The sequence below is a fragment of the Ptychodera flava genome, chromosome 8 (genome assembly GCF_041260155.1).
Source record: "Ptychodera flava strain L36383 chromosome 8, AS_Pfla_20210202, whole genome shotgun sequence".
Classification (NCBI taxonomy): domain Eukaryota; kingdom Metazoa; phylum Hemichordata; class Enteropneusta; family Ptychoderidae; genus Ptychodera; species Ptychodera flava.
The window spans coordinates 13,454,011-13,481,362 of record NC_091935.1 but is presented as its reverse complement, the minus strand read 5'-3'; the positions used below and the strand labels follow the sequence as shown (position 1 = coordinate 13,481,362).

Below are 27,352 nucleotides of genomic sequence, written 5' to 3'. Positions count from 1 at the left end.
AGTGCTAGAAAAGTTCTAATGCTGTAAAAGGCAGTCACTGTGTCTGTTTGACATATGAACAGGCTGTTGCTGCAAATTTCTGTGTAAATATACATTTCACAGGGTTGGCAGGTACCAATCTTTCACAGTATATCATAAGTTACAGCATTTTAAACTATGGTAAGCTGCGTAATCTTTGTAGATCATAATGTAAGCTAGTATAGCAGCTGTTTGAATTTTAGAGGATAAAGCACATATATGAAAATAGGTCACTGCCTGAATTAAAAAATGAAAAAAAGACAGAAAAAGTGTAAAAACTGAAAATAGTCAGTGCTCAAACTTTAATGTGCACACCACCGCATGGCAAAACAGCAGTTCAACAAAATTAGAACATACCGGTATTGTAATCAGTGAACCTCTTGAGCTTAATTGATGTGCCCTGATCAAGAAATTTTTCTCTGAAACACAAAAATTCGCAGTAATCCATATACTGATACTGGGCTGGTTGGCACATAAATATTGTCCTGAACAAATTCACTCAAACAGTTAGTGAGTTGGGGGCACAGCTATTGTGATGGAGGTATATATTGATAAGGTCAAGTGGTACAATTTCCCTGAAAGGAAATAAAGCAAAGTCTTGATTTGTCCCATGTTGGTAAGGTCAAGTGGTGACATTACTCTAAAAGCAAGTTATCAGTTTTGCTACTGCTTGCCAGGATACACCACTATCAGTCAACGATGAGAGATCATCTGTGTGGCAACAAAGGTGGAAAGTTTCCCAATTGCCATGACAGTCAGATGGAGTCAATGGTATAAATGCGGCAACCCTTTGCCTTTCTGCTGGAAACAGATGTATTCTTTCAAAGTTGTGATCTATACTACTAGTGTATGCATGGTGTTTGGCATTTCTCTATGTCATAGATATATGTATTAATCTGTTTTTGATTTGGACACTCACGTTCTAGGGTAAACCTGAATAATAATTATCATTCGTAAACTGATCATGAACTGCATAATTAACTCATATCATTATTTATTATTTATTCTGTATAATTTAATGCACTTTTACATTATATACACTGAGAAATACCTATACATTATTATTATCATATTTATCTTGTTTATGTATCAGATAAAATTAAAGTTATTTTTGATAACACTTTTATTGCTACAGATGTAAATTGATCCTTTATTTAAAAGAAAGCAAGCAATAAATGGTATCATTATCATCATTATTTGATCAGTTGCAGAAGTAATGTCACAGCACTTTATTGTGAAATGTCTCGAGTAAAACGAGGTGAGTTTAGATGTAAATTTCACTTCTGCACACTTTAACTTGGTCAATTTGAAACTGACAAGGAATCGGTAACACTTCTGTCAGGTGACAACTCCAATTGACATCTATTCACATCTGAGCAGTACTGTGCTTGGAGACACTGCTGATTCTACCCGACAGGTAAAAGCTGTACATATTACAGTCAATGGGTATGTTGGAGCATAAATCTTCCCACACGCAACCTGTATTCTACAATTCACAGTGACGACTAACAGTGCCCCGTGGCTACGGCAGGGTCTCTCTTTACCCTCACTGACAACACAGATCAGAGTTGCTACGGAATTAAAATATTCACCATTCTACTGATTTGGCCCCTGGCTTTGGAATGCCGGACGCTTGGCTTTGAGAAAAGGATGGCTGCATTTTCCCACGTGGATTGGGAATGGGAATTGAGTTTACCATGAGTGAAACTGAAATCCCTGATGACTTTGCCTTTGGGTTGAAATGAAATCAACGAGATTTCTTCTCCATGAAATGGGTCAATTATATCACGGATGAAGAGGAGGAAAAGCGAATGATATGAGATCATTTGTGTGGCTAAAAGATGAGAAGTTTCCCATTTCCATGACAACCGTTCATTTTGAGGATAATGAGTAGGAAAGTAACAGCTAATCAATAAAAAATAGGAAAAATCCCCCGATTTTGTCATGAATCACATGAGAAGTATCTTTAGCTCTGTCATAATGCCTGTAAAGCTGATGACTTGGGATATGGCTATGGGATTATTCACGGTGGCAACACAAACTAACACAGCTTCTACAGTGCCAACATTGTCACATCTACGAATCTCATTACAGAATCCTATGAGCAATCATTCACTTCTCTTCACCTATTTAGACGGAATGATAACCTTTGATGGATACCCTGGGGCTTTATTCAAAGGGACAGATTTCAGAAATAATATCCAAACTCAATGATGAAACTCCATTACATCGGGACTAATACTCATAGGACTGTCAGATAATCTTTAGAAACTTTATCTAACAAAATATATTACGCTAGTTCTAGTTCATATAAAAGTTGTAGTGTTGATGGCAATAAAATATTATAGCAAATAATACATTATAGTTTTAAATACCAAATGCAAATTCATATCTGGTAACATTTTAACAGCTATCCTAATTTTATGGTCATTGTGACTGTTTTCCTATCATATTTATCATTTCTAATTTCGATGAAAATGACTGTTCCAAATAATGCCACATCCTCTGAAACCTATTACAGCAACTGATAACAATTTGACTTCGAAGTTCAAGCTGTTGACAGAATGCATAAAACAATCACACTGGCACATATAGGGTATGGTAATTCACTAGTTCCTTTGCACAGACAATCATCTGAAATCCCTGGTGGAATTAAGGCTGTAAATGCTTTTGGATTTTTTCAATCATCTGATACAGCGCAAGTCACAAATTTGATATGCCCATTATTTTCCTATCAATGATGACTGCAGCGATATTTATTGCAGAAATAATAGCTGCTATATCACGTTGAATCATGAGATCCTTTGTAATGCACATTTTACGATGATGTCAATCATTTGGACAAGACTGTTGAGACAGGAAAAGTAATGGATAAACGACATTACTCAAATACAGTATCTGTGTCCCTGTGTTTGGTGGTGCATTGTTTGAAAGTGAAAGTCAGGATTGATCCTGACAAATGCAGACATGGTTTTTCACCAAGCTATTATAGCAGACATCAGTGTATGGACTGCATCATCATTGTCAGAGAAAAATAGCTTGCAAATGATATGCTGGTGTCTAAAAATACATGGGCTATATCAGCTGGTTGAATTATTTGCCATCCGTCCACTAGTCACGGTCTTTTTAGTTTTAGAAAGACAACTTTACAGCTGCTAAAAAATGAAAAGTTTGCAATTTAAAGGATGAGAGGTATATACCGGTACGTGCCACAATTTTTTTAAATCTCGATAGTTTTATACATGCCATATGAAATATAGTATTGGTAGGTCTTTTACAGTGACAATCAAATACAACTATGAGCAATGCTTTCAAGACAATCTCTATGAGATGATTGTAATTAAGATAAAAGCCTGATTAAACTTACAAAAGTGTATGGAAATAGGTTTAGTATAAATTTGACTTGATAGTTTTAACATTATAAACATCACACAACCAAAATGTTCAAATTTTTTCTATACCATTACAACATGCAAATAAATTGATTCTCCGGAATAGGATGAAAGGGTATTGTTCTGAAGTTAATTAAAATGAACGTAGAATAATTATTGTGCCACTATGTACCAGTACAGTGTTTTGATACCAGCACTTCTTTGAATTATTCACATACAATGTTTTGTGTGTTTGAAAAAACACCTTGAAATTTGTATTCATGAACTTATTTTAATTCTGATGATGTCACACTTTTAATTGGCCATTGCATTCAGTTCTTTAGTGATGTGACCAATACCCTGAGGCCAATCAATGACCTTTGACACGTGCTGATTGGTGGCAGAGTCTGCATGGAGCATCAATTATCTATGAGGTGATGACTTTCCGTCGCCAATCAAGATAACTTAAATGTCTCAGCTTGTGTTGAATTGGCTGGTTGTAGTATTTCACACATGTTGTGATGACACTACAGAATGCCAATAATATTCATGCCTCGGGCAACATGTGATATTCCTGGTAGATTTTCATTTTTTACAGATGTTTTTCCTGGCAGGAGAGTGTTTATACACCATCCTTGACTGACTCACCCACCTTTCTAGGAGGGCTGCAGCGATGAATCGATTGTTATTGAAAAGTCTGGTCTTGCTGGATGCATTAGCTAATTGGGTAAAAGCCAAGCAAAGCTGGAATACAGCTCTGATTGGATGCTAAGTAATGGGTGTAATCCTGCTTTGGGTTCTGTCAGGTGAAGACAGCACAACAATGGTCAATCAGGAAAACAGGTCAATGTGGTTTCACCTCTGCCATCCGGCACAACACTAGACATATTTCCCTGATGACACAAAGTCCTACAATTTAAATGTGGTTTCTCAGATTGGATTTACAGTCCGGGTAGACAATCCATACACTCTACTGTGTCCAGTGGACAATGTTATATGCTAATGTAAAGAGACAAAACTACACAGTATCAATATTAATACTGCTTCGCTCATTGAAGCTTTCACTATAATTCTTCTATTTTTTTGACTTCACTGAAAAAATTGTACAGCAAGATGCAAGACTAAAAATGGAAATAACTTGTGTTGGCTTCTCTTGTTAATTCTTCACAAAAAATATTTTTGTTGACCGGGAAAAATAATTTCCCCGGCTTTGGAATAAAGTGTCTTCTCTACACATGTGATTATGTGATTGCACACTCAACTTCAAGGCTGCCTTGATCAAGTTCTTGGTTAGAGTAGTGAGTAAATTATTCCCAAGGTTTCAAAGTAATTGGAAACTTGAGGAAAAAATACTGATATTAATCAAAGACAGCCTTGAGACAGTCATACAGAGATAGAAACTGGTCCGAAGTTCCATCAGTAACCCCTTACCTTCTCAATGTTTATAAATATTTTATTTTAGTTTCACTTTTTTATGAAATAATTACTATTTTTTGGCCCACTGAAAGTGGAAAGAAACTGTGTCTAGGAGAACTGGCCAAGGCAAAATCCTGGTACATCAATTTTGAAAACAAAATGAGAGATTGAAATAGTCTAAGCAATCTATGGTCTAATTCTTGGACTTGAACCAGCACAATAGTGATGCACTGAATATTTTCACCATTTCTCGATGAAGCAGTGTTGTCTGCAAAATTATCTACACCTACACAAAAATTACCATGCCTTCACATAGAAATGTTTTGATCTCTGCAGTGTTTGAGCAAGATTTCAAATTCTTCTCCATGTACATACACATCATACACGAATCAAATCAGATTGGGAAGAAATGGGACAGGTATTGCTACATATGAGCTTACATGACTGACATGGCTTACCTATACACATGTAACCATTCCTAGCCAATTTGTGACCTTTCCAACAATCACATCTGTAATATCCATGAGGTAGGTCTTCACAGATTTGGGAACATGGACTCATCTGACCACAGTGACCTGAAATAATCAAAGGATTGTATGCATAATTACTTCATCTGCTAACTGGAACATTAGGTATCTTAGTAGACTGTTGCGCCTCAAGGATGGATTTTAAGGATCAGGAGAATGACACTGAAAGCCTACTATTCTATGCAATAGAGGAGGTTTGCACTGGAGGACTTAGACCTAAATAAAAAGTACTTTAATTTTTCTATAATTGCATACTGGTACATTGCAGGTTAAAATGTAAACATAAACAGGTAAGATGTAAATGATGAGCAAAATTGATCTTCCTGGCCAATTTATGAAATTATATCAAAAAGAGTTACACTATCATTTGATTTAAAATAGCTTACAGTGCTTCATGAAACATTTTCTGCTTTTTATTGAAGTTTGAAATATTTCCATTTTTTTCCATTTTTTTTTTTCAGTATCAAGTTCTAAACTCTACTGTGTGGGTGAATTTCATACAGAAATATAAACAGGTAGAGGTTAAATTATAATGGGGATAACGCCATCAAGATCTGATCTCTGATGGATACAATCGTCAGAACTGCACTCAAAGGTTGCATGGGACCCATACAACCAATGTAAAAACTACCGTACGGTATATCCAACTTTCAAGGTATGATGGTGACTGATGAAAGTTAAAACATGTCTGTCATAATCTACATTGTATAATTTAAATGTTGCAGCTATGATGATGAGATGCATCTAGATATAGCGCACGAAATACATTGTTTGTAAACAAGAAAGTCGCACACGTGCAGTTCTGACGACTGTTTCCCTTTAAATAGAAAATTCCCACAACACTGCTGAGTCAGCAATTTTTTTCTTCCAACACAATATACACAGGAAGAAACTTTCCAAAAGTTGTACCTTGAAATAAAGCAGACTGACATCTTTTTTAACAGATTTTTAAGAATGGCTTCTCATACAACATCTCTGTTCAACTTTAAAGAAAATGAGAATATTACAACAACATTTCAACGGACTTCTTCATGCAAATCAGAAGAATGACTTGATGCTACAATACCTGTAAGTAGACACATAACTTGTGTAGTTTTGACTACTTGTACTATAGAAGATAATGGGGTGTTATCACCATATGACGTTTTGCTTTAATCAATCTAACTTTTTTCTTTTGGAAATCACGACCATTAAAATAGGAAATTTCAAATACAGGAATGGAAATGCAGGAGCTTGGTCTTCTATAAACAAATCTGCTTGCTAACCCAAACCTTTTTCTCCGGAAAAAAGAGATTGTAATATAATACTTCCTTGTGGCAAAGTTACACACTATCACAGTAAGTCTGAGCCTTTCATCTTCTAAGAACAGACAGTTGTAATTATGTCTTCTATCCTGAATGATTTTAGTCAGATTCACTGTGTTCATATTTGTTTGTAATTCTTCAAGTATTATGGCTATCTTTGGAATGAGTTTTTATCTTTCTTGTCCTGCCTCTTGGATGCATTTGACAGATTTCACGATGTATACATCCCAAAAAACTACAAGGGGAATAGAACAAATAAATATTTACAAACCTCTTCACAATCTGATTAATAAGACTAAAAAATGTCCAAAAAAAGAACCCAGGAAAAATCATGTTACTATATTACTTGCACAAACATTTTGCCTAAGATAATCCTTTAAGGGGGCACTGCACCCAACACAGTGTATTTTGCTAAAAAATATATTTTTTTCAAAAATTCATTTAATTTCAATTAATTTGTACCCCAAGATTAAAATATTGGTTGGGTTCACCTTTTAGCTTGTAAAGCAGTCGTAAGTTATGTGATACAGAAGTGTTAATTTATGCAAATTACCCAATTTTCTGAAATTTTCACATGATGTTCTTCAAACGCTACATAACAAAACAACTATTTTGTTTGGCAATAAAGTTTTTACATTTTCAATAAGAGGCATTTTAATTTTGCTAATCATGTTTTTCATCACTTTTAAGAGTGTCAGTCTTTCAACCTGAGCCATTTTAGAATGAGGATAGATGTTCAATGCAAAATAAAATACAATTTTTTTCCTACATATACTTTTCGTTCAAGTGAAATATTACATTTCAGAAAATAGTATCAAGTTTTTGACTTACATTAATTTTTATCATCAATACTAAATTTGAGGTTTTTTACCCCAAATACACATTCCCTTCATCCTTTAAGTAAACTATTGCTATTAAACTTTAAATTCTCTGCTTTTTGAAAATATACATGAAGGGGTTTCCTTGTCATCTTAGATGAGAAATATTACTTTGAAATAACTGTTTTGGCAATGTGCAGCTCTTCTGCATTGGCACTGCTGGGATTACTGTAATAGACTCTTGATCAGCTCAGTTATCTCCTTGAGTGCAAACAAAGAATGCCATGTGGAAGCTACTGAAGGTCAAATAGTAAATTCTGTCTTGGTTCCATTTGCCTAAGTGGATAAAAAGTATTCTATTGCATACTTTGTAAATGAAGCTACCATCCCTTGATTGATTGAAACAACTCTAATTGCTATTGATATGAGTCTTTATGTTGTTGTCAGTCTTAATTTACCCAATTTTCTATCGTTCTGTGTACAAGTCCATGTTAAATTAAGTTGAAAAACACTCATTGAATGATTTGGGGTGAATGCATTAATAGGGTATGTTTCTCTGACATTTTGCACCCATTTTCAGTCCCTGTAGTTCAATATTGCATTGTTGCACACTATCACACTTACAGACATAAATTTGGCCTATTTATCATCCTAATGTAAAACTAGCCATTATCCACTAGGGCAGATCGGAATTCGTTGTCTGGAAGGAAATGATAGGTTTACTGTAGTAAAAGGGTATGCAATGAACAATACTTGTTCAGGGTACTTGTGAAGTCTACAGTATTACATTTGGAAAGGAGAGAGTTATTTGATTCATGCATTAACTTATTATTAGATATTGATGTACCCGGTATAGGCACATTTTCAGATACACTATCAATCTTTGTTAAATTCATCAATTTTTGTGACAAAGACTATCACTATCAATTAGAAATAATCTTACAGAATATGTGACTAGAAGAATATGCAAACATCATTGTAATTTCAACAAATATGAATTGATCATCAGTCAAAATGCACCAGACCATTTAATAAAAAATTTCTGGGATTTTTTCACACACAAAAAAATTGAAATTCTACAGATAAAAATTGAAATGTCACCATAACCTGGACAAATCCACAGAGGTAATCCTCAGAAAAATCAAAAATTAGACAAAATAAATTCTCAAAAAATAACACTATTCAAATTTCATCATGATTTTGGCAAATCTAAAGAAAGTTGTCTTTGGGAATTAACACACCAATTATCAAGCAGAAAAGCAAAGCGTATATGAAAGTTTTTGATGTCAAAAAGTTGAAAGGCACTGATTTTCCCTACTGACTATGGCAGAAAATAATCTTTGCTGACAATGAAAGAACGGAATTATCACAGTCACTTGGATGACAAAAGTATCTGTGAGTAGATGCATAAGATGTACAAATTTGTAAGGCATGAAATTAGGCTGATGTGAGAAAATCACAGAGTAGCAAATTCCCTTTTCAATATAATAGGCCAATCTGCATACTGCAACTCACTGACGACCATGATCATTTTCCAGTTCCTCTGCAGTCTCAGGTTTTTCTTAGCTTCATCATCTGCTAAGTGCAGTGATTCACTTATCTTTGTCCAGCAGATGGAAGATAATAATAATCCTCAGACCTAAATCTACGAGAACTGATGTGCTTTGAATTCTAATCTATCTTTGACTGCTACACTGGGCTTCTACAGAGTCACCTTATCATTCCTGGAAAGATAAAGTATATTCTTCAGAAAACGAATATTTCAAAAAAACTTGAGTCTGTCCTGTGGGAATTAAAATCCATTTGGCTCGTCTTAACCACATCTCAATATTACATGTAAGGAGAATGCCACAAGAAATAAATCATAAAGCAATACCATTCACAAAATATAAAATATTCACTGTCTGCGCAACTTCAATATTTTCTCTAGTTTCGCAGAAATTGAATTCAGGTTTAGTACACAACACAAAAATCACAGTTGGACGGTATCTCATTTATTTGGGATAAAATTGACAATACTTGAGTTGAGACATAAAACAAAGGATTTACATGTAATGACTTATAAGTAAGGAAGTACTTTTACTGGTGTAGTTCAGTTGTGAAAGAAGTGCTTACTAATATACTGTAAGCCATTTCAATTTAGTCAGTGCCATGAGCTATACTTCAGTTTGATATGATATGTTGTAAACAACTGCATGCTTGCTATTCAACATTTCAGTTCATAAATATATCTCAATGGACAAGGTCAATATTTTAAACAACTTTACTCTGATTTCAATGTAAATTTCAATCACAAAACAAACTTAATGTTTCATAAAAGGAACAAGATTGCTGTCTTTGCTGACATTCTCAGGTCATGACAAAATGAAACAGCACGATCTTAAAATCAATCATGAGAGCTCAAATAATGTATAGTACGATTTGCGAGGGATGTACCTAATATACCCTGTGTACACTGATGTTGAAGTGTGTTAGAGCAACTTTATAAGCTCATGGTATACAGTACTCAGTGGCTACCACTGATATCCTGTGGGTGAGCGTGATGGAGGATGTTTTGTCAAGAATTCTTTTAAAAAGGCTGACAGTGCAAATTAAATCAACTTTTCAAATGATACAAAATTTACCATAGTTACAACAGAAAGCATCCAGGCTAGACCCTCTAATCTGCCTCCTTACTCGGATAGTTATTATTGCATATATTTACATTATAGAGTAAGTATTATAACATATGTGGCGCCCTAAAAAGTGACACAGTATGGTGTGAACAGTCACTATTTAGACAGTTGGAACAAAGACATGTTGAACTGCTTTCTTTCACTGTGTGGAGTTGATGCAGAGATAAATCAATCAAGCCGCTAACAAAAGCATACATGAAGACTTCAACACCTTTGCTACCCAGAATAAAATCCAATTCCTGTCCAATTTGTTTCTCTGATTGCATGGCTTACTCATTCCTATAGATTGGCTTGCTGCTGCCACATATAAAATTACAACAAAACTTATTGCCGAGTTCGTAATGGAAAATAAACATCACAGACTGTCAGTGCACTCAACATCTGCAAGCAGAGAGGACAGGGAAAGGAAATGAAGGGGTCTTCCGAGGTCACTTCACTGATCAGACAGCTAGCCGCCTTAAGGAAGCTTTCATCTGTTAACACACTGTAAACAAAGATTAGTTCATTCCAGCGAACACCTATGAGGAATGCCATTGATTCGTTTTGCGTACAAAGGCAGAGATTGAAGTCTGAATGGACTTGAGGAGAGAATTACTTCTGTATGAGTCTCAAATGTACTGCTACAAAAGATGTTGGAGAGGCAAGAATGCTAGCTATGTATGTAGTCACTTGAGGGAGGTTACACTCCACCTTTTGGACTGGACTAGTCTTGTATGAAACATTTTCACAAAGAAGTAAAACACTTTCTGGTATGTGATGTATTACCGTACTTAAATTTCTGCTCTTGCAATTGTACCTGATTTCAGGTGCACTGTCCAAAGTGCTCTACTTTGCTGACCTAATCTCCTAATCAGGATTTTCAAAACTTTTGGTGATGGTGTTCAAGATGGTAAGAGGTTTCAACTGTCTACCCCAATGCCCTGTAAACAGATCTACATTTACCACTGACAACAATGGGTGCGGGTGAAACCATGGTGATGAAAGGGGTAAACCGTTGCTGCTTTAGTGAAATTTGTTACATTTAAACATATCCTCTGTGGAGATGAGATGTAGGACTTACTCTTTGGAATGACAGATTAACAAATATAGATTTCACTTCCATTTCATGTCGATAATAAACATGTATTTTCACAATTTTCTTGGCAGGTAAGGTATTTCATTTAGGGAAGTATAATTTTTATATACTTGACATGTATTCTTCTGCAACAGAACTATAAGCTACATTTGAGAGTTTTGGACAAGCAAATAAAAATATATATTGAAGAAAACTGTAGACGTTGACCACTTTCCATCTATGAATGATATGATTATGAGCAACTTTATATTTACATAAATGAACATGCATTTTATATGTGGAACAATGTACCGGTATATCCCATGATGCAGTTCACTTAGTACAAGCAGTTCTTCAAAGTTTGGCCATAGCTTTAGCAGCCGAGCTTTGCTCCTTAATTTAAAAATACCTGATAAACATCAGTTTTCATGTTTGAAAACTAAATTTGATGACCAAGCAACATAATTTACATTTTAACATTTTACACATTATCGATTTTTGTGTCACTGTTTGTTTTTTCCCTTTGAAATTATATTAAACTGTCTCAGTCAAGGTAATCAACTGTCACCATGATTAGGCAAAAAAAATAATAGGTTTGTTTCTGGTCAGTGACATGTGGCAAAACTGATGCGGCGACGCAATTTTTTTTTCAATTTTTAACAATTTTTGGTGGAATTTGATACATTTTCCCCTTTTTTCCATAGGGGCAATTGCAAATGAAAAAGATAAAAAAGAGTAGACGTGTGCACTTTGCAGTGATGCAGGCGGTGACCTAGAAACAAATCAATTTTTTTTGGCCTTACATCCAACTGGTGAAAAGAGCATGGACCTAATGTCAATCATGAAAATCATACATTTACTTTCAGTAATCTGATGATATCTATGTAATCATATCAGAAATGGCAAGAAGACATTATTTGATAATTGCAAAGAATGGAATTTTCAATTTTTTGGGAGGAAAAACTCAAAATATTTTCCTTTAATGATTCATTGAAATTGTCAACGCACACATTACACTGTACACACAGTGTTAATGTTCCCTATATCTTTTTAAATATAATTATAGTGTGATTTTTTCTTTCTCAGACAAATTTGAATAGGCATGATGCTTAATGAGACTTGTCAGTCTGATGAGTCCAACTACAAAGGGATGCGGGGAGTTACGTAAGCAGACACGTAGCAGCATGTTCAATATCTGAGCTCCGCTATTTTCGACGAATTTTCGATGGGTGACTGGTACTACAGCCTAGAGAAGTTTGCAAGCAAATTTGGTAAGGTATATAGACGTGGATTTTGAAAAATGGGAACGGATTTGGAAACATTTAGGCGTAGAATTGGATGTTTTGCTGGTGGCAACCCATTGAGGCAAAGCAAACTGCCAAAGATGGCGACTCTGTGCATACCAATGTGGCATATGGCACTCGCTGTCAAGTTGTGCTTGTTTGGTTTACTGGTCATTTCTGGTAACATTGAACGGAATCCCGGTCCACCAAAGTTGAGAAGTGCCGATTCAGAAGCAATAACCAAAGAAGATATTACTGCTTTACATGAAAAATTAGACACCATAATAGCTGATACGAAAGCCATGAACAGTAACTTCGCACTACTTCAAACCAGGATTGACAATGTTGAAGAAGATATTAATGATATCAAAGAGCAAATGAAAGAAGAGTCGGAGAAATTGAATGAAATTGAAAAGTTAAAATCTGAAATAGATTGTTTGAAAAGAAAGTCAAGTGTTTCTGTTGACTCAGATTCACAAGCAAGTCCTACGACCTGGTTGAAAACAACGCTTGACGAAATGAAAAAGTCAATTAACGAAATAAGGAAGGAGAAAGATGATCAAGAAAACAGAAGTCGGCGAAACAATTTGGTGTTTTTTGGTGTGTCACAGAATGGGGACAGTGAAACGTGGGCCGAATCAGAAGAACAAGTAAAGCGAATTATTCATGATAATCTTGGGATGGAAGACATCGTGGAGTTCGAACGTGTGCATAGAATTCCAAACGCACCATCTGTTCGCGGGTCAAAACCTGTCGTTGCCATGTTCAGAAATTACAAAGACAAGGAAAAGGCTCTTCGTAAGGCTTACAAGTTGAAGCACACGAACATTTCTATCAGTGAAGACTATACAAAAAGAATACGTGACATACGTGGCAAGCTATCAGATCTCCGCCGTTCTCTTGTCAAAGCTAATAAAGACGTGAAAGCTTATCTACAATATGACAAACTTGTCGTAAAGGAAGCGCACTGTAAACGCGTGTTTCGTGTCAACGAAGAGTCTGGGCAGATATCGGAACGTACGTACAACTTTCGAGGTGAAAGCACTGAATAGGGATGTGGTCAAGGCCCATACTGTAGAGATGTCAGGTCACTTTCTCTGTTGGTATGGAACATCAGAGGACTTAAAAGGAATATTGGTAATCCAGAATTTTCTTCCTTGTGTGCGAAATATGATATTGTTTGCTTACTAGAGACATTTTGTGTAAAAGACGATAAAGTAAATTTTCTTTCTGATTATAAAGTATTCTTATATCCTGCTGTCAAACGCTCAAAAAAGGGCGTCCCAGCGGCGGTGTTGCGGTTTATGTCAAAAAGTGGATTTTCAACAAAATTATAAGTTGTAAAACTGACATTATAGAAAATTGTGTTTTCCTACAGTTTGAAAATTCTTTGTTTTCTTCTGATAAAAATGTTACTTTTTGTTGCTGCTATTTACGTCCTGACAACTCTTTAGAAGATATAGTTAAACTAGATGATTATCTGGTTAATGTGTGTGACGGTAATAATATTATTTTGGCAGGAGATTTCAACGCCAGAACAGGTAGACTTGACGATTATATAACCGACGATTCAGTAGCACACATTCCGGTATTGGAAAATGTAAATTATATCCCAAGTGTTTTTGACAGTCCACGTCGGTCAAAGGATGACGTGGTTACACCTGCTGGCAAGGTATTGATTGATTTATGTAAAGGAATGGACATACATTTTTTGAATGGCAGGGCTGGCAGTGATAGTGTTGGGAATTTTACTTGTGCAACAGCCTTGGGAGCCAGCGTTGTGGATTACATGATCATGTCTGCCGATTTATTTGAGTGTGTGAACGACTTTGACATTATACCTCGTACTGAATCTGACCACTTTGCATTATCTTGTAATTTACTGTCAAGTACCACGCATGACATTGTCTCTACAACAAGTGGTGATGGCCAATGCGCAAAGCTTGTTCGTTACCGTTGGTCAGAAAATAGTAAATCTAGGTATTTAGAAAATGTCACTTCTGTTGAAACATCAAATTCTTTCAAAGATGCTATTGCCATCTTACCTGATGTAAATACAGCTATTCGTAAATTTACCAGTGCATTGCAGTTTGCAGGTGAAGGTATGAAAGTTTCAGATTGTAACAGAAATAGTCGTAAAACACAAGGTTGGTTTGACGATTCATGTTATTTCAAAAAAGACTTATGTACGATAAGTTGAAAGACTTTCGGAAAACAAGCTCATATTCTTCACTTAAAGAGTATTTGACAGCAAAGAAAGTTTTTAAAGCGACTTGTAGAGTTAAAAAAACAAACTATCAAGATGCCATTAAGGAGAAACTGTTACAAGCTTTCAAGGAAGGTGGTTCTTCAGACATATGGCAGATTTTGAAGACATGTATGAACCGTAAAAGCCATACTTCAAATGTCATCAGTTTAAATGAATGGTATGATTATTTTAAAAACCTTTATGTACATTGTAGTGACACTGATGTAAGTGACCAGTCTTTTCGTGAAACTGTCGAAGATGCTATAAGTAATTTAGTTTCATCGCCTTCTCAAATGCAAGCCGAGGACGGAGAACTAAATAAATGTATTACAGAAGATGAAATACTGTTAAGTTTAAAAAGATTAAAATCTGCTAAATCTCCAGGAGTTGACGGAATCCCGGGTGAATTTTTCAAATTTTCATCCGCTGTTATTACTCCTTTCCTTCTCATTTTATTTAATAGTATCTTTGACTCAGGAGATTTTCCTGAGGACTGGGCTATAGGTGTCATTATCCCTCTTTTCAAAAAAGGGAATAAAAACGAAGTTAACAATTACAGAGGAATCTCACTGCTTAATGTTTTTGGAAAAATTTTTACATCAATTTTAAACGAAAGATTATCTATCTGGGCAGAGTCCAATAACATAAGGTCTGACTGTCAGGCAGGCTTTCGTAAGAATCACAGCACTGTCGATAACATTTTTGTTCTACATGCGATTACCCAAAAATACCTTGGTAGACCTGGTGGAAAATTTTATTGCCTTTTTGTAGATTTTTCAAAGGCTTTTGATAGAGTGAATCATTCCTTGCTATTGTATAAATTGTCACTTCTTGGTGTATCAGGTAAAATGTTGTATATCTTACATTCTATGTATTCAAATGTCAAGTCTTGTGTTAAATCAGGGTCTTATGTATCACAATATTTTGATTGTCCTGTAGGGGTTAGGCAAGGCTGTATGCTGAGCCCAATACTTTTTACCTTTTTTATTGAAGAACTGAACGACATGCTAGTAAATTCTGGTAATTTGGGGATTCAGTTAACACAAGACATTATAATTTATTTGCTCTGTTATTTGCTGACGATGTTGCCATTTTTGCAGACAGTGTTGTAAATCTACAAAAGTTAATTGATGTTTTAAGTCTTTTCTGTAAAAAATGGGAAATGAAAGTAAACATTGATAAGACCAAAGTTATGGTTTTCCGCAGAGGTGGCCATAGAGCACGTTCTGAAAAGTGGTTTTTAAACGGTCAAATGTTAGATGTTGTAAGTTATTATAAGTATCTGGGTTTGTTACTTTCATCTAGAAATACTTGGGGGAAAGCAGTATCGACACTTACTGACCAAGCCAACAAAGCGTTAACGGCATTATATGCTTCTTCCAAAAAGTTGAATGGTTTTCCTTTTAAAATCATTTTCAGTTATTTGATTCAATGATTCTCCCCATTTTAATGTATGGGTCAGAAATATGGGGTTATCAATACTATGACAAAGCTGAGAAGGTACAACGTAAATGGTGTAGGTTATTTTTGGGTCTGCCTTCCAGTGCAACGAATGAAGCAGTGCTTGGAGAATGTGGTAGATTACCCATTTTTGTCAGAACTCTGCAACGCTGTATGAAATTTTGGCTTAAGTTAACTGAACTGCCACCAACTAGGTTGCCACGCCAAGCTTACGTCATGCTTTTTAATTTAAATTCTCTTGGCAAGCAGAACTGGGCAACTTCAATAAAACATATTTTGTATTCATACGGTTTTGGTTACGTATGGCTAGCCCAGGAAGTGGGTAACAAGGAAAGGTTTTTGTATGAATTTTTTACTAGAGTCCAAGATGTTGCTAAACAGCATGGTGGGCAAATTTGAATAGAAAACAAAAATGCGTTCGTATACTTGTTTTAAGAGTGCTTTAGAACCTGAAAAATATTTGTTTATGAATTGTAATTTCAAATTCCGCCAAATTTTTGCATGTTTTCGTTGTGCGTGTCTGCCATTAAACGTTGAAGAAGGCAGACGAAGTGGTACTCAATGTAGTGTCAGATTTGTAAAATTTGTAAATCAAACAAGGTTGAAGATGAATACCATTTTTTATTTGAATGCCCTGCTTACACAGATTTACGAATAAGATATCTTCCCAGTGACTTTATTATACATCCTAATCTTTGTAAATTTTATCGCCTTTTACGCACATCTGATAAAGAATTATTACGTCAGATATACACATACATTTATAAGGCTTTTCATTTACGTAAAGAAGTGATATGTTATGTAAATTAATCTTGTTTTGTTCCTGGCATATTGGCGGTTTTTTTTCCATAATTATTTGAAAATGTTCATTTGTAATTATTTCATCTGGAATGTAACTCCTTTGTATAGGGGCCGGAGGCCTAGAAATACAATAAATCTATCTATCTAATCTTGTCAGTCTGATTACATTATTAATTACTTGCTTCTTTTGCTGTCTCCTTTAATTAGTTGAGTTGCTCACAGCTAACCACTGACAATGACTCTGGGTTGATAGGTCTGTCAAAACTCCTATGGGACAGGGAAATGTCATTCAAATCTACTTTCAACGAAAATCCCTGTTGACAATTAAGTCAGCAGAATCAATATTGATAAGCTAAAGTACACTGTGCTTAACAGAATTTTCAGTCTATTTCAACAGTTCCAATGGCTGCTCCGACCTTTCAATGCATGGTTTATTACATACCTCAAATTAAATAACTGAATCACATTTTACAATTTTCTCACGGCATTGACTGATAAACTGTGAAGAACAAACAACATCAAAATTTTGAGATCGATAATAAATTGACTTAAGAACTGTTTTCTTCAATGGTTGCAGTAACAGTTCTGACATTACAGAACAGGAAAATTGAATCACAACAGGAGACATGGTAGAATTCATGAAATAATTTTTGGGAATTAACACTTCATCTATTTTGATAGGATTTGCTAGGAACTAAATGTGGGGCACTGACAGTCAGTGATGTTTCATGAACAGTACAATAGAATTTGTAATTAAATGATTTTGCATGATTATAGTAGATAAATGTTTATTGGATGTGAATGTGGATTGGTTGTATTTTTTATGTGACAGTTTTTGAAGAGCACATATGTAGCAAGTAACAGTATTTATTATCATAAAATTTATTTTATTCTTTTAATTTGGAATCATGTTGAAATTAAAGCTCATGTACGCTTGACTATACACACTTGCAAACTCTCAGCTCGAGTAAAGCTCTCATCTCTGCAAAATTTGATAACAGGAAACCTGATAAAGTATTATATAGTGGAAGTATCAAGGCACAGACCAAAGAACATTGTGTGATATGTGTTAAATTGCAACATTTGGTTGTATCTCTTGCATGGATCATTGGTTTGGCGGGGACTCAAATATTGGTTGCACATTCAACCAACTTCTCTAGCCAAGGGTATGGATCCTCCCTCAATACCATGCTGACCCAACCAAGCCGAAAAGACTGGACAATGTATGTTCAAGAGCTTTTTTAATTTGTTCCGGCAGATGTCAGATCTTCCCAAAGGAATGATTACCCTATAACTTTGATTATCAACTGATGTAATTCTTCAAGCCACAGTTCCTTCCAGTTTCTCAACAAAACTAGGAAATCACAGAAATCCTGTGATCACAGAATTGGCTTGAAATCACGTTCAACTGAGTGTGACCAATGGAACATCACAAGTCACTTGCTGATAAAGTTACAGTCACGTAAATATTATTGAAAGGAAAAATGGTAGTTTCTGATGCTTTTTGAGAAAACAAGGTTACAGACTCATGTACTATTAACCTTTTCACCACCATGGTTTGAACCAATTCAATTGTTTTCTACAGTAAAGCTAGAACTCTAGAAAATGAAATAGGGGTGTAAGAGTAACTTATCCCACAGGGTTTGGAGAGCTATTCAGCGCTGGGACTATTCGCCCCATAGACGAGAGTACAGAAGCGAGAAATACCCCAAGTCTGGAAACAGAATGGCTATAAAAACCACGCCATGTCACATTCCGTGTCCGATTTCACTGTGAAAATTAGCAAGTTCATCTATCATGCAACCGTCGATCGTTCCCTACCATTCTAAAAATTCATACCTGATACTTTATCTGATTCAAAAACGCTCGTTTCGTGTGACTTTCGGCCGAATTCGACGGACACCTCGCCAAAACCTGGGGTGAGCAACATTCCGGTCACCTCACAGTGGACGTTGGGCACCTCCACTTTACTGACGTTAGCGCCGCGTACCTATGAGGGGTGACTTGAAGGTTGTTCATGCCTTATGTTTTGGCGACGTGTCTTCTGAATTCGGCCGAAAATCACACGAAAATTCATACCTGATACTTCATCTGCTTAAAAAATGCTCATTTCCTGTGATTTTCGGCCGAGTTCGAGAGACACCTGCCAAAACATAAGCGTGAGCAACATTCCAGTCATCCCTCATGGGTAGGCGGCGCCAACGTCAGTAAAGTGGAGGTACCCAAGAGGTGACCGGAATGTTGCTCACCCCCCAGGTTCTGGCGAGGTGTCCGTCGAATTCGGCCGAAAATCACACGAAACGAGCGTTTTTTGAATCAGATAAAGTATCAGGTATGAAATTTTAGAATGATAGGGAACGATCGACGGTTGCATGATAGATGAACTTGCTAATTTTCACAGTGAAATCGGACACGGAATGTGACATGGCGTGGTTTTTTAGCCATTCTGTTTCCAGACTTGGGGTATTTCTCGCTTCTGTACTCTCGTCTATGGGGCGAATAGTCCCAGCGCTGAATAGCTCTCCAAACGACTGTGAGGGTAACTTATCCATCAGCTTTGTACATGGTTTTGTACCTTACTGCATCTGTATAGCGCACCGACGAACTCACTCATAGCACATCATTACTCTACCATACATGCACAAAATTTTGTGATTTACTGAAACTGGGGATTTCCATACAAAAATGAAAAAAGAAATCTGCAGCAAATGATTCACAATTGAGTGAAGTGACTCATTAGCTTATAGAAAACTGATATCAGCCCATGCTAATGGCAGGCAGAAATGCCATATATTTAATATGCAGAGTTGATTGAACTGCAAACCAGTGGTTCATCTAGATAGGGAGTGGGGGATTCCCCCTCTGCTGACATGTTGGCACCCTCTAGTAATTTGTCAAGGACAGACCCCCCCTAATGAAATGGTGCCAGTCACACCTTAGAGATACAAGTAGAACACATGAACTGGTGAAATGCCCTCTAAATTTTCTGGTAAAGGGGAAAATGCATGAAACACTGGCAAACTACGATTTGTTTAGCATATATTGTGTGCTATATCTGCATACTTCAGTACTTGTGGGAAAAATTATTAGAAAATTGCCCCCCCCCCAAAAAAAAAATAATTACGATTTTAAATAGTTGAATTATTAGAAAATTAACAAAGCCAAAAAAATTTTAGTTGTCGAATTATTAGGGATTTCAACTTTTTTTGACAGTTTACAAGGGATATACTTACCACCTTGGATGATTGAAACATATAAAGATGACTTTCCTGAAATCCTGACTTAGACATTCTGTGCTATACATTGTATTATTCTGTGTATTTTATCAAAAATATAATGTTCAAAACAGCTTACATGATTGGTTGGTTCAATATAGAGATTCAGAAAGTCTCAATTTCCATTGGTGGTTGAAGTGATAAGGGTAAAATAAAATTACATTTTGAGAAAAAAATAGGGTGATTGAATTAATAAAGTGGTCGAATTAATAGGGTTTCTATGGTAAGCTTAGGAATGACACTTGCCAATTAGTGATTTGATAAGGTAACAGTAGTTGACAAATATACTAATATGCTGACATAGAAAGTTCTTCTCTTATTGAAGTACCATATTATAGATTGGTACAAGTTGAAAACAAATGTATACGTAGGAGCGCAACATGTTTTTAATCCTCTTAAAATTGTTTTTTAATCCTTAAAATCAGGATTTAACAAATTTAATATCCATATTGATTAATGCTTATTTCTGTTTTCATACTTTGTGAAGACCAGAAGTCAATCACCACGTTTGAATATGTCATCTTTACATTATTAATAATTGCATTCGACAGTGGTAGCGAGAAGTCATTAAATATTAACATACAATTATATGTTCCAGTGATTAGAGATGGTAAAATCCCCACAGGTAAAGTGCTGTGAAACTAGTTTTCTCAACAGCTCAGATGGTCAGGATTACACAATATGTACTCGTTTCGCTTGTTCGTGGTATACCAAGATTCTTGGGGTCTCTGTTTGTGCAGATCACATGTAAAATGCACTTCACTAATTTGTCTCTTGAATCTGTCAGCCTGTCGAAGTTCACCCCAATTTCTGGTAACAAGTCCAAAATCACCATTGATAATGTGTTTGGGCCAAACATTAGTCGTATTAAAAAGGGTTTACAGTACATGGATAGAAATGGAAACATGACAAGCTTATACAAACAACATTTCTGATGTTACTCAATAGCAATGGACCGCAATCCTGAAATTTCTGAAGCCAAATTGTTGTCAGTATTTATGCAGAATTCCCAAGGGCTGCACATGCAACATTACATTGGTAGCATGAAGTTTGGAATTCTAACTACCAAAGCATGCCTGATGGACTAGCTAGGAACCAAGATTAGCAATGCTTATTATTATGCAGGTATTTTTACCTTACATATACCATTATATGGTAACCATGCATATACCCTCCAAATGTCTGCTTTCACTGACACGTAAGATATATATTAGATGTTTCAAATTTCCTTTTCAAAAACTATTTGAATCTAAGATAACAGAATTTTGAAAGTTTACCTGGCATATTCAGTACTAAAAATTACTTTTATGGAGTTCGATCATAAGTAGATCCTGTTATGATATATTATTGATGTGCTTGGGTCAACACACATGGGGCTTATTGAAGTTTAACTTTATAGCCAAGAGCCTTAGATGTACATCATGGACATAATTTTTATTCCAATGGTACATGATGACACCTGGTTGTTTTTTCAGGAACAACAACAAAATAGTGGTCCCATCACAACTAAATCATGTGACTGATTAGACATCTAGTGCAGATTGTGTGCAAATTTAAGTGAGATTGTTTGTTTGTGCCACTCATGTCTGGCAATTCCATCTATTTATAGTAATTTGATCAGGGCGAGATATGAGATGATAATCATAAATTTGGATGGTGATACATGGTAGATGAAATACCAATATTGCTCAGATGTTATCGAGTGCAGATGCATAAAAACTAGTACCGTAGTTCATAATGCATTGCTGGAAAAAATTATCTGAATCTTCTAGAATCGAATTTGTTTCATAATTATATTTTACCGAATTTCATGAATATTGCTACTTTGGCATTGGCATACAAAGGAAAACTCAGTACCTTGTCTTGAACAGAGCATGATTATTCATCAAATTTACTAGGTCTTGAAAATTGAATAAAGAATTCTGAATCAAAAACATAAAGCAACCCGCGACTTACCTGTGTATTTCGCAAAAACTTACAAAATCACAAATTTATTTCTTTATATATCCTTGAGCAAACAAAGGCAATTTAATATCCAGAGTTTAAACATCAAATTTAATTGTTTACCTTTTCAGAATATTAGAATTAGTTGTTCTCCATCTCGTAAACACCTCTATAACTGTCAAAATTGTAAAGTCCTTTTGGATATTGATGAATAAATATATGAACAATTTAAGAACACCATTACTACCATATTAATCTATGTAAATACAGTCAGAATAGCTCACTCCCTGAAAGAAAAGGAAACAATAATTTTGTATAATTTATCTGTGCAACTATAAGATGTTAATTTAAAGGGACAGTTGTTATAACTAACTTTTGATAATACTTTATTGCTTTTGTTCTGTATAACAGGTTTACTATCTTCTTCTTCTGAAGGTATGTCAAAATGTGAAGTATTATCATTGGCAACACAATAAATTATGTGCAATATGCCATGTATTTGATGTCCACAAATAAATTCTAGTCCAGACTGAATCCAATTGTCAACAATAACATCTGACATTATAGACAATCTGCCATATATCGAGACAAGTTGAAGATGAGCATTTTGACAAGGAGTAGAACAAAAAAAAACCTTTTAGAACGTGAACATAAAAACTGGAAAATGCATCAAAACTTATAATGAAGGTAGAATGCACCTTGGGGACATTAAATTCGGACTATAAAACTTTTAGAATTCTTTTCTGATCTACCACTTGTTGGGGTTCATTATAAAGCTCTTGGTGTAAGTAAACTTTTCACAGGCTTAATTTTTTGAAAGTCGAAAATTTATTATCCTCCATAGAGTTAACACAGGTATGGCGGCCATTTTGAATTTTAAATATAGGTAAATCTTGAGTTATTGGTTCCCAAGTACCAAAATTTGCACGGTGACCCCTGATTTTTATTCTTAATTTTGAAAGAAAATGGTTGAAAGATTGCTCAAGGAAAGTTTGAGCAAAGGTTTAAGGCTTTCACTTTTGGATCTGTAATGGAGATGTGACTGGAGATGTGACTGTTGCCTGTAGCAATGTGACTGGAGATGTGACTGTTGCTGGAGATGTGACTGGAGATGTGACTGTTGCTGGAGATGTGACTGGAGATGTGACTGTTGCTGGAGATGTGACTGGAGATGTGACTGTTGCCTGTAACAATGAGTACATTGTTTATGATTGTGTATTTCAAAGAGTACTAAAAATCTATTTATAATTGATGGTTGAGTTGAGTTTCATATAAGTGAAATACTCGCATTGTAAGGCTCACAGCCCAAGTTAAGAAGCACGAGTTACTCACATCTGAAATAATTTTGCTTGATTTATGCACAGTCCCTTGAGGGACAGTGATTTGTTGTTCTCAGAGTAATGTAAGTAACATGATCAGTTAGACACTTTCTTGAGTTTCATTCCCTGCACATTGTTGATTGAGCATATTGTGAGCGATTATTGATCTGCAATTTTTAATGTAAGTATTCACGCTGCGAAATGACCCACAGCGGTCTGATCAATTTACATTAACACTGGTAAAATGTGCTCATTTTCACCTCTGGATCGATAAAATCTGATAACATACAAAAAGTTGACTTTGGGCAGATCACCGGGTTGTACATCTAAATTACAACATTATATTATGTAATCTAATGCTAGCTCATTTGCGCAAGTGGCATCTTTTGACAAGTTATTATGTTACTGTTAAATTTATTGTGGACAGAAAATAGACCGATGTCTAGCACACTAATGGTAATGGAACTTTTGTACGATTCTAAGCAAGATAAAGATGATTTCTTCCTTAAATAATGAAACAAAGATTCAATTGCAAAGGTTACTGAGTTTTTTCTAATTTTCAAAAGAAGCAAAAAACAGAACTATGACTAAAATAAATAAGATACAAATGAACAAAAACAACTGATTCAGAAATTTTAAGTCACTATCATCTGTGTTAAGAAAAAAATTCAATTGTCGAAGTTCACAGTGTTGTGGTTACGCGTTGAACATTGCATTTACGGGTTCAGTTCACAGAACAACTAACTGTACAGAAAAATCCTAGAGATTTGAAGACTTGAATGTTTCATTCACAATTGCTTGTGTGTGTGACAGCAGTTGAACTAAAAAAATCCCCACCATTTTGAAGAATTTCCTTTAAAGTCCCTGTGCATCTGTTGCGATACTAAGTGTTTCAGACATTAACCTTCTGCTAATACTTGACTAAGTTGTAATTTTGGACAAGAATGTACATTAAGCAGTTGCAGCTTGCATAAAACTTAACAACAATGGGAAACATACATATTACTTGAGAGTGGCTTGAGAGTTGAGAGGTCTGACAAAGCTACTAAATTTCATTCAGGAAATAGGTTGCCTTCTCTGAATCAACAACTTTATAAATGTTACCACACAGTATCACTAGTACTATTGCAGTGAATGAAAAGGTTGTATTTGAATATGTAAATACTTCAATGATTACTTGTAAAATGTACCTGTCTAGTGACAACAACTATTAGGAGCAAGTCTAGCCATTTCACATCTCTGTGAGTCTGAACACGGTTTGAATGGCCTGTATAAGCTGTTTATCATCTGAACAAATCAAATGTAACTTTCAACATCACCGATATAGACGTAAGTCGTATGCTGTTTTCCAGTAACTTTTGTAACAATGAGATCCTGGGCCGGCCAGGCAATGGTTTATAGGCATACATCAGTGTATTTTCGCTTTGATGACAAAAATAATTACATTTCACAACACCCCTGGTACAAAAAAATGCAATCATATTCACTTCTCGTCCATAAATATTTGTTTTGAAGAACGCGTGGGACAATTTTTTTAACGAGGAGGTAGAACGGAATTTATTTTCGCAGTATTAGGGAAAATGGTTGTTTCCAAGATTGGAATATTTACAGACTGTTTTAATACATGTTTGTACTCCATCAAGTCTACTGCAGCGACACTATGTGTCGGAATATTGTTTGCAAATATGCCAGCGTGATCCCGTAACTTTTCTGCACACAACACATTGTAGTACAGGATGTGGTAGCATACTATTCCCAAGTATTGTCCGCTTCTCACATTCCGTAAACAATGCTATTAATTTATTAAAGCATCACTGTATTTCGCACAATGTAAAGAATAAACATTTTGAGCATGAACAGCCAAATGCAAAATCCTTGTCAGAGGAATTCAGCTCGCCTACACAGTATCGGGAAAGACTACACCAGACTGCATTAGTTTGTTTATCAGCGTGCAATTCAAGAGTTCATTACCCTCACTGCAGCGATATAACTGCCAAATTTGCATACAAAGATGTTTCGGTTGTTTGACGACAGCGGCACAGAATGCGATAAATTGATTAATTAGCAAAACGGCATTGTGTCACAGTGTGTATGCATTTATTTAACCATAAGATCTATATTTCGGTGTATTTGTGAAACTCATTTGCTAAATATACTTGTATAAGTAACATATGCGGTCTTATCGTGATTTTACACAGACAGAACGGACGAGCCCTAACAACACGTAAGATCAAAAACGATACTTCAGTATGATTATGCGATGCGGAAATGCATATTCTTATGATGGGAGGGGGATAAGTTTGGATAACATACTCAACTTATTCAAGTAAAAGCGATGACCTTCACAAACCTGACATCAAAATAGATATCTAAATAAATACTATTGCACAAGATGGGTCCTGTTTATTTATTTAAGCGTGTTCGGCGCAGTAAAAATGTCACATGGAAATATTAACAGAAGTAAGCAATTTCAATTAGCACAAACTTTTATGAAAGCAATATGACAATTTCTTTATCGGAAAGCCCTATGAAGAAAGCGAGGGTTCACAAAGTAAAGAGCAGTATGCAGCCGAATAAAGATTCATAGCATTGTTTTGAAAAACATGAAATACATTTAAAAAAAAAAAGGAAATTACAATACCTTAAAAACAAAACCGCAACATCCCCCTAAAATAAAAACAAAACGTAAACAAACCAACAACCAAAACAACTGATACAAAAAACCGAAACCTCGCACACACATACAACACGAAAATTGTTTAATAGCTTACTTATAAATCAAAAATGACTTACCTCTGAAGGGAAAGGCCCCAGAGTAGAGGTACTGGCCTGTTGAAGAAGAAAATATCACTGCGAGTGACAATGTAAAGAGCAGAATAATTGTTTTATCCATGGTGCTGACGGCACGGCTGATAAGGTGTACACTGGGTGAGGTGAATGTCACCAGTTCACTGATCGTGTGGTGTCTACCAATATTTTACATGTAACCGTTGGGCTAATCAGCTCCGGTATACTTCCTGTTTTTCACGAGAAGTATCGAATTAAACAGAAGCACTCGCAGTTATCCATCCGTTGCCTACAAAAGCGACCATCGCAGACATTTGTCCAGTCAACTTTCCCTTAAATTTGGAGCGGTAACGGCGTTACTGTACGTTGTGTCGTCTGCCAGATTCGACTCCAGCTGCTGCTCAATATTTGGTCTTCTTCTTCCACTGTCCAATAATATCGGGTTTGCGACGTAAAACTGCTGTTAACACCGGTCTCCACAGTCGTTCTACCCCTACACCGCGCTTTGTTGAGGAGAATCCACTTCAGTAATTCCAAATATCCATATTCCTGGTTTGTTTCAGAAAAAGGGATGAAGTTGAGCTGAAAAGTCTGGCATAAAAGGCACGACCAAACCACACAACTTGCGCGATGTTTTCATCCCACTTTGTGAATGAGCGGGATGGTTGGACGCGACCACTTGAAAATAGGGGTGGTACAATTCTCCTGCCGCTTGTGTCGCGTCTGGAGCCAGCAAACGGTATTCGGGATAATAGTATCATATATACATGAAGTATGACCCACAATGACTTCTATAAAAAGGCTCACAAATTATATAAATATGCTTTATTTGAAACCAACAGCATATTCCCATTTAAAATAAATAAATAAATAAATGGTGATCTCATCATTTCATATCAAAATGATAAAGAAGATAAAATGTAGAATGAATGTCCAGTTGTTGTATTTTGCTCCAGGCATAATTCCGGTCATGTAATTTATCATACAATACAAATGAACCCTCCAAATACATTACATCACACATTCTGAAAAGTATTATCGCAAAATTGTT

General features: G+C 35.6%; 2 protein-coding genes across 2 annotated transcripts in view; one reads left to right on the top strand and one right to left on the bottom strand.

Moving 5' to 3' along the window:
* LOC139138544 (pikachurin-like) overlaps positions 1-27,008 on the bottom strand; it is a 75,068-nt gene extending 48,060 nt beyond the window's left edge. The window contains exons 1-2 of the mRNA XM_070706962.1: positions 26,308-27,008; positions 5,264-5,380 (exon numbers count right to left, since the gene is read on the bottom strand). Of these exons, the coding sequence (XP_070563063.1) occupies positions 5,264-5,380; positions 26,308-26,407 (217 nt within the window). The 5' untranslated portion in view covers positions 26,408-27,008. The remainder of the gene's footprint in view (positions 1-5,263; positions 5,381-26,307) is intronic.
* Positions 12,345-15,757, top strand: LOC139138543 (tropomyosin Tod p 1.0102-like). Its single transcript, XM_070706961.1, has 2 exons — positions 12,345-13,603; positions 13,987-15,757. Exon 1 carries the CDS (start codon positions 12,484-12,486, stop codon positions 13,516-13,518), a length of 1,035 nt encoding a protein of 344 aa, XP_070563062.1. The 5' UTR covers positions 12,345-12,483; the 3' UTR covers positions 13,519-13,603; positions 13,987-15,757.
* Positions 27,009-27,352: the final 344 nt, after the last annotated feature.

What these genes read in the sequence shown, in the direction of transcription:
- LOC139138543 (XM_070706961.1), top strand. Translation starts at nt 12,484, where the DNA reads ATGGGAACGGATTTGGAAACATTTAGGCGTAGAATTGGATGTTTTGCT.